The 13130-nt window shown below is 42.7% G+C and overlaps 1 protein-coding gene across 10 annotated transcripts in view; it reads right to left on the bottom strand.

The window, feature by feature from the left end:
- The window catches only part of LOC137372521 (uncharacterized), a 203681-nt gene that overhangs the window by 72692 nt on the left and 117859 nt on the right, over nucleotides 1-13130 (bottom strand). For 7 of the 10 annotated variants that reach the window (XM_068036406.1, XM_068036403.1, XM_068036407.1 and 4 more), the window contains 2 exons: nucleotides 3391-3510; nucleotides 962-1081 (listed from right to left, as the gene is read on the bottom strand). The exons of 2 other annotated variants lie outside the window; for them this stretch is intronic. In XM_068036406.1, coding sequence (XP_067892507.1) covers nucleotides 962-1081; nucleotides 3391-3510 — 240 coding nt within the window. The remainder of the gene's footprint in view (nucleotides 1-961; nucleotides 1082-3390; nucleotides 3511-13130) is intronic. One more of the 10 variants, XM_068036405.1, reaches the window with a different exon arrangement.

The raw sequence follows: 13130 nt of genomic DNA on the forward strand, positions 1-13130 counted from the left end.
CCCGACAAACAAATTTCTCTGCAGCACCTGTGGAAGAGCCTGTCACTCTAGAATTGGCCTTTATAGCCACTCCAGGCGCTGCTTCACAAACCACTGACCACCTCCAGGCACGTATCCATTGTCTCTCGAGATAAGGAGGCCCAAAAGAAAAAAAGAAAGAAAAGAATATATATATATATATGTGTGTGTGTGTCCCAGTTAAGTTATAAAAAAACCCCACATTTTCTTTGGATATTATTTGGAGTCCTGTGAGTCTTACAATAGTTCACATACCAAAGGAACAAGTAATATTACAACTTCTACATGCAAGGGCAGTAGACATTTGGAACTCTCTTCCGTAAATGGCAGTTGATGCCAGATCAGTTGCTAATTTTAAATCTGAGATTGATAGATTTCTGTTAACCAATGGTATTAAGAGACACTGGGCAAAGACGGGTATATGGAGTTAGGTCACAAATCAGCCATCATCTCAGTGAATGGTGGAAAAGGCATGAGAGGATAAATGGTCCATTCCTGGTTCTAAGCTGCTGCAGGTCATTAAAGGTTGCAACAGCATTCAATTTCCTCCTGTAATGGATATGCACTCCATAGTGGGATGCAGTCCCTAGCAGAAGAATACACCCAGTCTGCAAACCACCTGACCACAGAAATACAGAAGGTTCAGGTGTGTCCCAGTGAAGCCCACATTTGGTCATCAATAGCCTTTGGGAGGAATTAGTTATTTTCACCTAAACAAATCATTGGTGCGGCAGCTTTGCACTCAATTCTACTATCTTCCTAGCATCTCAATTAGCACCGACTAGTAAAATAGTAGCCAGACTGGTTTCAATACCGCCTTGTTTCAAAGCAACTGATTTTGATGCTGACAAGAAGTTTGACACTGAAATATAACCTGTGATACAGAAGAAATATTTTTGGCAGAAACAGAAAATTCAATGCTTTCTCATAAGCATGTTAGTACCTGGGCAATCTGAGTGACTTGCAGCAGGATGTTCGCTGATCAATGAACTTGTACTTCTGCTATGTGTTGAGACAGTAAACATACTATGGCAACTTCCTATTGGAGAACTCAATTTATAATCTGAACACAAAAGAATTGTCGGGTTAAGAAACATATATACCCCAAATACATTCTTGGTCAGTTTTTTTCTTTACTTATAAAACAATTATCTGTGTTTGTGTTATATATTTTAAGAATTATGTTCTAGTGTTTATCTATTTCAAAAAGATGCTGTTCAATCCAGAGCAATGTGCAAGACTCTTAGTGTACAGAACTGAAACATGATTAGACCAAAGTGAATTACAGTAGTATTACAGTGAATAATGACAAAAAAATAACAATTCAAATGATAATGCATTATGGTTGGTTCGTTAATGACATGAGGATTAGTGAAGCAAAGTTGCATTTATTAATGAAGTTGTATAATTAGATACCAAATTCATTAACATGTATAGAATGTCAGAAAATCATCTTGGTTTCTCTTTAGACTAGTATAATTGCATGATCAGTAAATATTTCCTTTTGGGCTAGACAACATTGAGAATGGTAAAAGGTTTGGTATGAGCATTCTGCATGCTTTTAGAAATTATAGTCTGAATTTTGTGCTTCAAACACCTGAATTTCAAGCAGAATTGAGGAAGTATGGCATAAATGGGGCAGGGTCCTATTACATTAGATCCCCAAATATCGATGAATATATTTAAATGAATGGTAATTATGTGATGGCTTACATTCCACTTTCCAACATTACTGTCTCATTTATGCTGGATGTTAATTATGGTTGCATAAAATAGGTTGCCAATGTTGCTAGGTGGTAAGTGAAAGGCAAAAGTGAATTTTTAAGAGCCCAAGCAGCTTTCATTAAATTGAGTATGCCCATCTCCCACCTGTTATAACTGCTGTGAAACCAACTTCATTTTGATGCCCGAGCTTCAGTTACATTCAGCCGGCGAGCTGTGCACACAAAACCAATCCTCTGAAAAGGCTTCCATTTGCAGAGCCGGCTGACGGTCACAGTCCGGTGGGGGAGGGGAAATGTGAGGAAATAATCCCAAGGGCAGCCTCACACAAACTGGAGTATTTGTGTGGAGTCCAGCAAAGCATTCCGGCTGTTTTTGGTTCCACAAGAATAAACATTAAAGATTTATTTGGGCATATTTTGAGTGGTCTCCAGCACTTCCTTTAAGGATCACTGACAAAGTCATTCATGCCACTACAAGTAGGTGGAGTGTATGCAGGACCCGATCATTGGATCCTAATTTGCATATTAAAAGTGGTCTGAAACAGCCAGTGGCTGTCTGCCCTTCCCAAAACCTGATCTAAAATGGTAATGGGTGGAGTGCCAACATAAATGGGGTAGTATATAAACAATTGACATTTTCAGATTGCTGGTGCTGTTTGCACCGCATAGAGACAGCTAAAATCGACCTGTTAGTCATTTTTCTTAACTTTTTTTGCTCCCAACAATTTTTTGTCCATCTACCTGTGTATGCTGCTGTGTTACTCAGTTTTTTTGTTTACTCCCCCACCCCCAAATTCTATAGAGCCTACAGGGGTTTGTCCTCCATTTGGAATACACCTATATCTTTAGTATAATGTACTCGCCGCTCAAAATGTGGTCTGCTCTACACTGGGGAGACCAAATGCAGATTGGGTGACCGCTTTGCAGAACATCTCAATTCAGTCCGCAAGCATGACCCGAGCTTCCAGTTGTATTTATTTTACTTCTCCACCTTGTTCTCACGCTGATCTCTCTGTCTTCGGCCTCCTGCAGTGTTTCAATGAAGCTTAACGTAAGCTCAAGGAACAGCACCTCATCTTTCGATTAGGCATTTTACAGCCTTCCGGACTCAACATTGAGTTCAACAATTTCAGACCATAACTCCTGCCCCCATCTTGTTTCATTTTTCTTTGTAGGTTTCAGTTTTACTCTCATTTTTTTCTTGTTTTTGCTTTCAGATGGCAGCTATTTATCATTCTGCCGTTCACACCTACTGTAGACTCATCTCGTTTCTTTACTTGTCCCATTATCACTCCCTTTGGCCCTGCCCCACCAACTCTTCTGTCATTTAATCTCTCCTATCTTCCACCTATCACAGCCCTTTCCTTTTGTTCTTTTTCCACCCTCCCCTCTTTCACTTGCTTAAAACCTATCACATTTCTAACTTGTCCCTATTCTGATGAAAGGCCGTTGACCTGAAACGTTAACTCTGTTTCCCTCTCCACACACACTGTCTGACCAGCTGATTATTTCCAGCATTTTCTGCTTTTATTACCCCATATCTGGCTTTTTTGGATGAAAAAATTGACAATGAAATATAACTTGTGATAGTAATTAAGTATTATTGCTACAAACTGAAAATCGAGTTTTTTGATAAATAAATGAGTACCTGGGCAATCGGACTGCAATGGTGCGGAACCTTTGTCTATTGATAAGCATATATTTCCATGACTTTTTGAGAGAGTAGTCCTACTATGGCAACTTCCTGCTGGAGAATTCAATCTATCATCTGAATACAGTAGAATAGTAGATTTAAGAAACATATATACTTCAAATGCATTTGTGGTCAGTTTTTCTCTTTTTTTCTATTCATTCACTGGTTGTGAGTGTCGCTGACAAGGTCAGCATTTACTGCCCATCCCTAATTGCCCTTGAGAGCCACCTTCTTGAATACAGCTGAGTAGCTTGCTAGGTCATTTCAGAAGGCAGTTAAGAGTCAACCACATTGCTGTGGGTCTAGTCACAGGAAGGCCAGACCGAGTAAGGACGGCAGATTTCCTTCCCTAAAAGACATTAATGAAACAGATAGGTTTTTACAACAATCCAACAGTTTCATGGTCACCATTAAGGATACCAGATTTTTATTTCAGATTTCCTTAAATGACTTTATTCTAAATTCCCCAGCTGGCCTGTTAGGATCTGAACTCCTGTATCCAGATCATTATTTAGACCTCTGGATTACTGATCCAATTACATAACAACAATGCTATCATATCCCATAAAACAAATATGTCTTTGTTTGTGATATATATTTTATTTATTTTTTAAATTTGTTCTTGGGATGTGAGTGTTACTGATAAGGATTAATTGCCTATTCCTAGGTGCCCTTGAGCAGGTGGTGCTAAGCCACTTTCTTGAACTGCTGCAGTTCGTGTGGTGGAGGTACATCCAAAGTACTGTTAGGAAGAGAGTTCCAGGATTTTGACCCATTGACAGAAAAGGAATGGTGATATAGTTCCAAGTCAGGATGGTGCATGACTTGGAGGGGAACTTTGAGGTGGTGGCATTCCCATGCATCTGCTGCCCATGTTCTTCTAGGTGGTAGAGATTGTGGGTTAGGAAAGTACTATCGAAGGAGCCTTAGCAAGTTGCTGCAGTGCATTTGGAAATGGTACATATTGCTATCACTGTGCACCGGTGGTGGAGGGATGGATATTAAAGAGATGGATGGGGTGCCAATAAAGCGGGCTACTTTGTCTTGGATGGTGGCAAGCTTCTTGAGTGTTGCTGCAGCTGCACTCATCCAGGCAAGTGGCAAATATTCCATCACACTCCTGACTTGTGCCTTGTAGATGGTGGACAAACTTTGGGGAGTCAGGAGGTGAGTTACTTGCCACAGAATTCCCAGCCTCTGGCCTGTTCTTGTAATATTTATATGGCTAGTCCAGGTAAGTTTCTGGTCAATGGTTACCTCCACAATGTTGATAGTGGAGCATTTAACAATGATAACACTGTTGAATGTCAAGGGGAAATGGTTAAATTCTTTGTTGTTGAAGGTGGTCATTGCCTGGCACTTGTGTGGCATGAACGTTACTTGCCACTTATCAACACAAGCCTGAATGTTGTCCAGGTCTTGCTTCTTGTGGGCACAGACTGATTTAGTCTATGTTGAGTTGTAAATGGTACTGAACACTGTGCAACCATCGGTAAACATTCCCACTTCTGTCTTATGTTGCAGGGAAGGTCATTGATGAAGCAGCTGAAGATGATTGGGCCGAGGGCACTGCCCTGAGGAACTCCTGCAACAATGTCCTGAGGCTGAGATGATTGGCCTCAAGCACTCACAACCATCTTCCTTTGTGCTAGGTATGAATCCAACCAGTGGAGAGTTTTCCCTTGATTCCCACTGATTTCAGTTTTACTGGGGCTCCATGATGCCACACTTGGTCAAATGCTGCCTTGATATCAAGGGCCGTCACTCTCACCTTACCTCTGGAATTCAGTTATTATGTTCATGTTTGGACTATGGCTGTGAAGAGGTTTGGAGGAACCCAAACTGAGCAGGTTACTGCTGAGTAAGTTAAGCTTGATACCACTGTCAACAGCACCTTTCATCACTTTGCAGATGATTGATTGATGGGGCAGGAATTGGTCGGATTGGAATTGTCCTGCTTTTTGTGGACAGGACATACCTGGGCAATTTTCCACATTGTCAGATGGATGCTAGTGTTGGAGCATTACTGGATGAGCTTGGATAGGGGCGTGGCTAGTTCTGCAACACAAGTCTTCAGTATTCCAGCCAGAGGGCAGGAGTGCAGGAGCCTCAGCCTTTGCGATTGTCCAACAGGTGTGAGGATCTTTCAGCTTGTTTGGATGAGAGTGGGAACTGCAGGATGGATGAGCAACCTGACTATGGTACAACCATGGTACTGCAGGATGGATGAGCAACCTGACCATGGTACAGCCACAGTTGGATTCATACCGAGCACAAAGGAAGATGGTTGTGGGTGCTTGAGGCCAATCATCTCAGCCTCAGGACATTGTTGCAGGAGTTCCTCAGGGCAGTGCCCTAGGCCCAATCATCTTCAGCTGCTTCATCAAGCCATTCAAGAGGAGGGAGAAAAAAGGGAAGTAGTGGTAGTAGGGGACACTGTTCTCTGAAGCAAAAAGCGAGAGTCCAGAGGCTGTGTTGCCTGCCAAGGTTCAGGACATGTGCTCAGGGCTATGGAGGAACTTACAATGGGAGGGGGAGGATCCAGTCGTCTTGCAGGTACCAACGACATAGGCAGGACAAGGAAAGAGGTTCTGCAGAGTCAGTATGAGGAACTAGGCACCAACTTAAGAAGCATAACCTCAAAGGTAATAATCTCTGGAATATTACCTGAGCCACATGCAAATTGGCATAGGGCAAATAAGACTAGAGAAATTAATGCATGGCTCAAAGACTGGTGTGGTAGAAGTGGGTTCTGGTTCATGGGGCACTGGCACCAGTACTGGGGAAAGTGGTGGCTGTACCGTTGGGATGGTCTACACCTGAACCGTGCTGGGGCCTGTGTTCTAGTGAGCCGCACAACTAGGTAAGTAGAGAGGGCTTTAAACTGAATAGTGGGGGCAAGGGATCAAATTTAGGAAGATGTGGTAAATCAAGGAGTAGAGACAAGGCAAGAGAGAAAAGTATAAATATGGGAAATGATAACGAGACTGTGACAGGAAGGGAAAGAGCGTACAAATCTAAGGGTAAATCAACTGATAAGGCTAGAGGTTACAAAAATCAAAAAAGGACAAAACTAAAGGCTCTGTATCTGAATGCATGTAGCATTTGAAACAAAACAGATGAACTGAGAGTGCAAATAGAAATAAATAAGTATGATCTGATAGCCATTACAGGGATATAACTGCAGGATGACACAGATTGGGATCTGAATATTGAAGGGTACATGGTATTTAGGAAGGACAGGAAGCCAGGAAAAGGTGGAGGGGTAGCTCTGTTAATTAATGATGCTATTAGCGCAATAGAGAGGGATGACCTAAGTTCAGGAAATCAGGGTGTAAAAGCAGTTTGGGTAGAGATGAGAAATCATAAAGGCAAGAGGTCAGTTGTGGGAGTGGTGTACAGGCTACCTAACATTAACCACACTGTACGACGGAGTATAAAGGAAGAAATAATGGTAGCTCGCCAGAAAAGTACGGCGATAATTATGGGTGATTTTAACCTACATATAGACTGTAAAAATCAGATGGGCAGATAGTAGCCTAGATGAGGAGTACATAGAATGTTTTCGGGATAATTTCTTGCAACAGTACATTCTGGAGCCAACAAGAGAGCAGACTACACTAGACCTGGTATTGCACAACGAGATAGGATTAATTAATGACCTCATAGTTATGGGTGGCGCAGTGGTTAGCACCGCAGCCTCACAGCTGCAGGGACCCGGGTTCGATTCTGGGTACTGCCTGTGCGGAGTTTGCAAGTTCTCCCTGTGTCTGCGTGGGTTTTCGCCAGGTGCTCCGGTTTCCTCCCACATCCAAAAGACTTGCAGGTGATAGGTAAATTGGCCATTGTAAATTGTCCCTAGTGTAGGGAGGTGATAGGGAATATGGGATTACTGTAGGGTTAGTATAAATGGGTGGTTGTTGGTCGGCACAGACTCGGTGGGCCGAACGGCCTGTTTCAGTGCTGTATCTCTAAATAAAAAATAAATAAATAAAAATACAAAAATAGTTAAGGCGCCCCAAGGTAGCAGCAATCATAATATGATTGAATTTTACAATCAGTCTGAGGGAGAGAAGAGTGGGTCCAAGACTAGTATTTTAAACTTAAATAAGGGCAATTATTAGAGCATGAAAGCAGAGCTAGTGAACTGGCAAATTAGGTTATGGGAAAGGCCAATAGAGATGCAGTGGCAGACATTTAAGGGGATATTTCAGAATACACAGAATAGATACATTTCAATGAGAAAGAAAAATTCCAAGGGTGGGACCCGCCATCCGTGGTTAACTTAAACAGTTAACGATAGTATCAAACTTAAAGAAAAAGCATATAATTGTGCAAAGATGGGACGCAGGTCAGAAGATAGGACAGAATATTAAAAAAAGCAAAGAATTACTAAAAAATTGATAAGTAAGGCAAAATTAGAGTAAGAGAGAAAGCTAGCTAGAAATATAAAGACAGATAGTAAGAGTTTCTACAGATATTTTAAAAAGAAAAGTTAACAAAGTCACTGTTGGCCCTAGAGAAAGTGAGTCTGGGGAATTAATAATGGATAATAAGGAGATGGTAGATGAATTGAGCGGGTATTTTACATCATTCTTCACTATTGAGGATAGAAGTAACATCCCAGAATTAGCTGTAAGTCAGTCAGGAAATGGAAGGGAGGGAGGAACTCAAGAAAATTACAATCACCAGGGATGTGGTACGGAACAAATTTTTGGAACTGCGAGCTGACAAGTCCCCGGGTCCTAATGGACTTCATCCGAGGGTCTTAAAAGAAGTGGCTAATGAGATAGTTGATGCGTTAGTTTTAATTTTCCAAAATTCCTTAGATTGGGGAAGGTTCCGTTAGATTGGAAAATAGCCAATGTAACTCCTTTATTCAAAACGGAAAGGAGACAGAAAGCAGGAAACTACAGGCCAGTTAGCTTAACATCTGTCTTAGGGAAAATGTTAGAAGCTATTATTAAAGACGTTATAACAGGGCATTTAGAAAAATTCAAGGTAATCAGGCAGTCAACATGGTTTTGTGAAAGGGAAATCATGTTTCACCAATTTATTGGAGTTCTTGGAAGGGGAAACTGGTGGATTTATTGTACTTAGATTTCCAGAAGGCATTTGATAAGCTGCCACATCAAAGGTTACTGCAAAAAATAAAAGCTCATGGTGTAGGGGATAACATATTGGCAAGGATAGAAGATTGACTAGCGAACAGGAAAAAGAGAGTAGGCATAAATGGGTGATTTTCTGGTTGGCAAGATGTAATGAGTGCCACAGGGATCGGTGCTGGGGCCTCAACTTTTTACAATTTATATAAATGACTTAGATGAAGGTATGGTTGCTAAATTTGCTGATGACATAAAGATAGGCAGGAAAGTAAGTTATGAAGAGGGCGTAAGGAGGCTACAAAGGGATATAGATAGGTTAAGTGAGTGGGCAAAGAGCTGGCAAATGGAGTATAATGTGGGAACATGTGAAATTGTCCATTTTGGCAGGAAGAATAAAAAAGCATATAAATGGTAAGAGATTGTAGAGCTCTGAGGTGCAGAGGGACCAGGGTGTCCTAGTGCATGAATCGCAAAAGGTTAGTATGCAAGTACAGCAAGCAATTAGGAAAGCTAATAGAATGTTATTGTTTATCGCGAAGGGAACTGAATACAAAAGTAGGGAGGTTATGCTTCAGTCAAACAGGGCAATGGTGAGATCACATCTGTAGTGCTGTGTACAGTACTGGTCTCCTTATTTAAGGAAGGATGTAAATGCGTTGGAGGCAGTACAGAGAAGGTTTATGAGACTAATACCTGGGATGGGCGGGCTGTCTTACGAGGAAAGATTGGACAGGCTAGGCTTGTATTCGCTGGAGTTTAGAAGAGAAAGAGGTGACTTGATTGAAACATATAAGATCCTGAGGGGTCTTGTCAGTGTAGATTTGCAAAGGATGTTTCCCCTTGTGGGAGAATCTAGAACTAGGGGTCACTGTTTAAAAATAAGGGTTCGCCCATTTAAGGCAGAGATGAAGAGAAATTTTTTCTCTCAGAGGTTCGTGAGTCTTTGGAATTCTCTTCCTCAAAAGGCAGTGGAAGAAGAGTCTTTGAATATTTTTAAGGCAGAGATAGATAGGTTATTGATAAGCAAGGGGGTGAAAGGTTATCGAGGGTAGGTGGGATTGTGGAGTAATCAGTTCAGCCATTAAGTTATTGGATGGCAGAGCAGGCTCAAAGGGCCGAGTGGCCTACTCCTCCTAATTCGTCTGTTTGTACGTATGTTCGTATGTTATCAGGGCCCATAGCCTTTGCCGTATCCAGCTACTTCAGACATTTCTTTATATCACGTGGAGTCAATCAAACTGTCTGAAGACTGGCATCTATCATGGTGGGGGCCTCAGGTCGAGACAGAGATGAATCATCTGCTCGGCACTTCTGACTGAAGAAGGCTGCAAATGCTTGAGCCTTGTTTTTTTGCACTGATATGTGGGGCTCTGTAATCATTGAGGCTGGGGATGTTTTTGGAGCCTCCACTTCTGCTAAGTTGCTTAATTGTCCACCACCATTCATGACTGGATGTGGCAGGACTATAGATTTCGATCTGATCCATTGGTTGGGGGACTGCTTAGCTCTAAGAATGATGTCCCAGTGTTTATTTCAAGAAGATGCTGTTCAGTCCAGAGCAATACACAAGATTCTATTTACAGAAATCAAATGTTATTAGTCCAAGATAATTTAGAACTGTAATACTGAACATAACAGGAAGAATAATACTTGAAAGTATGAAAGCAGTGATTGCAGTTCTGTGTCAGTGACACTAGAGTGAAGCAGAATTGCACTTACTAATGAACCTGTATGAATGCATTAGGGTGTAATATAAGAGATCATAAATTGATCTTTGTCTCTCATTTTTTTATTCATTCATGGGATGTGGGCATCGCTGGCAAGGTCAGCATTTATTTCCCATCCCGAGTTGTCCTCGAGAAGGTGGTGGTGAACTGCCTTCTTGAACCGCTGCAGTCTGTGTGGTGAAGTTACTCTCACAGTGCTATTAGGAAGGCAGTTCCAGGATTTTGACCAGCGATGACTAAGGAACAGCAGTGACTTTGGGGGAATTTGCAGGTGCTGGTGTTCCCATGTGGCTGATGACTTTGTCCTTCTAGGTGGTAAAGTTTTCTGGTTTGGAATAGGCTGTCAAAGAAGCCTTTGCGAGTTGCTGCAGTGCATCTTGTAGATGGTACACACTGCCGCCACAGTGCGCCAGTGGTGGAGTGAGTGAATGCGTAGGTTGGTGGATGGGGCACCAATGAAACAGGCTGTTTTGGCCTGGATGGTGCCGAGCTTTTTAAGTGCTGTTGCAGCTGCACTCATCCAAGCAAGTGGAGAGTATTCCATCACACTCCTGACTTGTGCATGTAGATGGTGGACAGGCTTTGGGAAGTCAAGAGGTGAATCACTCGCCACAGAATACCCAGCCTCTGACCTGCTTGTAGCCACAGTATCTATGTGGCTGGTCAATAGTGACTCCAGAATGTGGGGGAATTCGGCGATGGCAGTGCTATTGAATATCAAAGGGAGGTGGTTAGACTGGCACTAGTGTGGTGTGAATGTTACCTGCCACTTATCAGCCCAAGCCTGAATGTTGTTCTGGTCTTGCTGCATGCAGGCACAGACTGCTTCATTATCTGAAGAGTTTTAATTGGAACTGAACATTGTAAATTTCTTTATCTGCATATATGTATGCAACTGGCAAATATTTCCTCATGAGGCTGTCAACACTAGGAATGGCAGAAGATGGCAGGTGAGAGTTGCAGAGCACTGGAGGAACAAAGAGATTTAGGTGCCCATGTTCACTGAAAGCCAATGCACAATACCAAGAATGCTAATGCAGTATTGGCCTCTATCTCAAGAGGGTTGGAATACAAAAGTGAGGAAGTACTGCTTCAGCTATAGAGTCTTGGGAACAATTCCAGTACCCGGGACCAGCATGTGTGCAGGAAGTATCTCCAGCTGCAGCTCCTGGAAGCCCGGGTTTCAGAGCTGGAGCGGCAGCTGGGGACACTGTGGAGCATCCACGAGGCGGATACTATCGTGGATAGCACGTGTGGAGAGGTGGTCACACCGCAGGCTCAGACAGCACAGGCAGGAGGGGAATGGGTGACCACCAGGCAGAGCAAGAGGTCCAGGCAGGCAGTGCAGGAATCTCCTGTGGCTATTAACCTGCAAAACAGATATACTGCTTTGGATACGGTTGGGGGGAATGGCCTCTCAGGAGAAAGCAGCAACAGCCCAATTCGTTGCACCATGGTTGGCTCTGCGGCACAGGGGAAGAGTAAAAATGTGGGAATGCAATAGTTATAGGGGATTCAATTGTAAGTGGAATAGACAGGCATTTCTGTGGCCGCAAAGGAGACTCCAGGATGGTATGTTGCCTCCCTGGTGCTCGGGTCAAGGATGTCTCAGAGCAGTTACAGGACATTCTGAAGGGGGAAGGTGAACAGCCAGTGGTCGTGGTACACATTGGTACAAACAACATAGGTAAAAAAAAGGATGAGGTCCTAAAAGCAGAATATAGGGAGCTAGGAAGTAAGTTGAAAAGTAGGACCTCAAAGGTAGTGATCTCAGGACTACTACCAGTGCCACGTGCTAGTCAGAGTAGAAATACCAGGATATATCAGATGAATACGTGGCTGAAGAGATGGTGTGAGCAGGAAGGTTTTAGATTCCTGGGGCATTGGGACAGGTTCTGGGGGAGGTGGGACCAGTACAAACTGGACGGGTTACACCTGGCAGGACTGGTACTGATGTCCTCGGGGGAGTATTTGTTAGCGTGGTTGGGGAGGGTTTAAACTAAAATGGCAGGGGGATGGGAACCTTTGCAAGGAGTCAGAGGAGGGAGGATCAAAGACAAGAACAAAAGACAGTAAAAGGAATAAGAAAAGTGATAGGCAGAGAAATCAAGGACCAGGTTCAAATAGGGCCACAGTGAAAAATAGTGGGAAGAGGACAAATAATGTTAAAAAGACAAGCCTTAATGCGCGGGGCATTCGCAATAAAGTGGATGAATTAATCGCGCAAATAGATGTAAACGGGTATGATATAGTCGGGATTACGGAGACATGGCTGCAAGGTGACCAGGGATGGGAAATGAACATCCAGAGATATTCAGTATTTAGGAAGGACAGACAAAAAGTAAAAGGCGGTGGAGTTGCATTGCTGGTTAAATCAGAAACTAACGCAATAGTGAGGAAAGATATTAGCTCTGATGATGTGGAATCTGTATGGGTAGAGCTGAGAAACACTAAAGGGCAAAAAAGTGTTAGTGGGGGTTGTATATAGACCCCCAAACTGTAGTGGTGATGTTGGGAATGGCATTAAACAGGAAATTAGAGATGTCTGCGATAAAGGAACATCTGTAATTATGGGTGATTTTAATCTGCATATAGATTGGGCAAATCAAATTAGTTACAATACCGTAGAGGAGGAATTCTTGGAGTGTATACGGGATGGTTTTCTGGACCAATACGTTGAGGAACCAACTAGAGAACAGGCCATCCTAGACTGGGTATTGTGTAATGAGAGAGGAATAATTGACAATCTAGTGGTGCGAGACTCCTTGGGGATGAGCGACCATAATATGATAGAATTCTTCATCAAGATGGAGAGTGACATAGCTGATTCTGAGACAAGGGTCCTGAATCTTAGTAAAGGAAT

Source organism: Heterodontus francisci, chromosome 8, assembly GCF_036365525.1.
Source record: "Heterodontus francisci isolate sHetFra1 chromosome 8, sHetFra1.hap1, whole genome shotgun sequence".
Lineage (NCBI taxonomy): Eukaryota > Metazoa > Chordata > Chondrichthyes > Heterodontiformes > Heterodontidae > Heterodontus > Heterodontus francisci.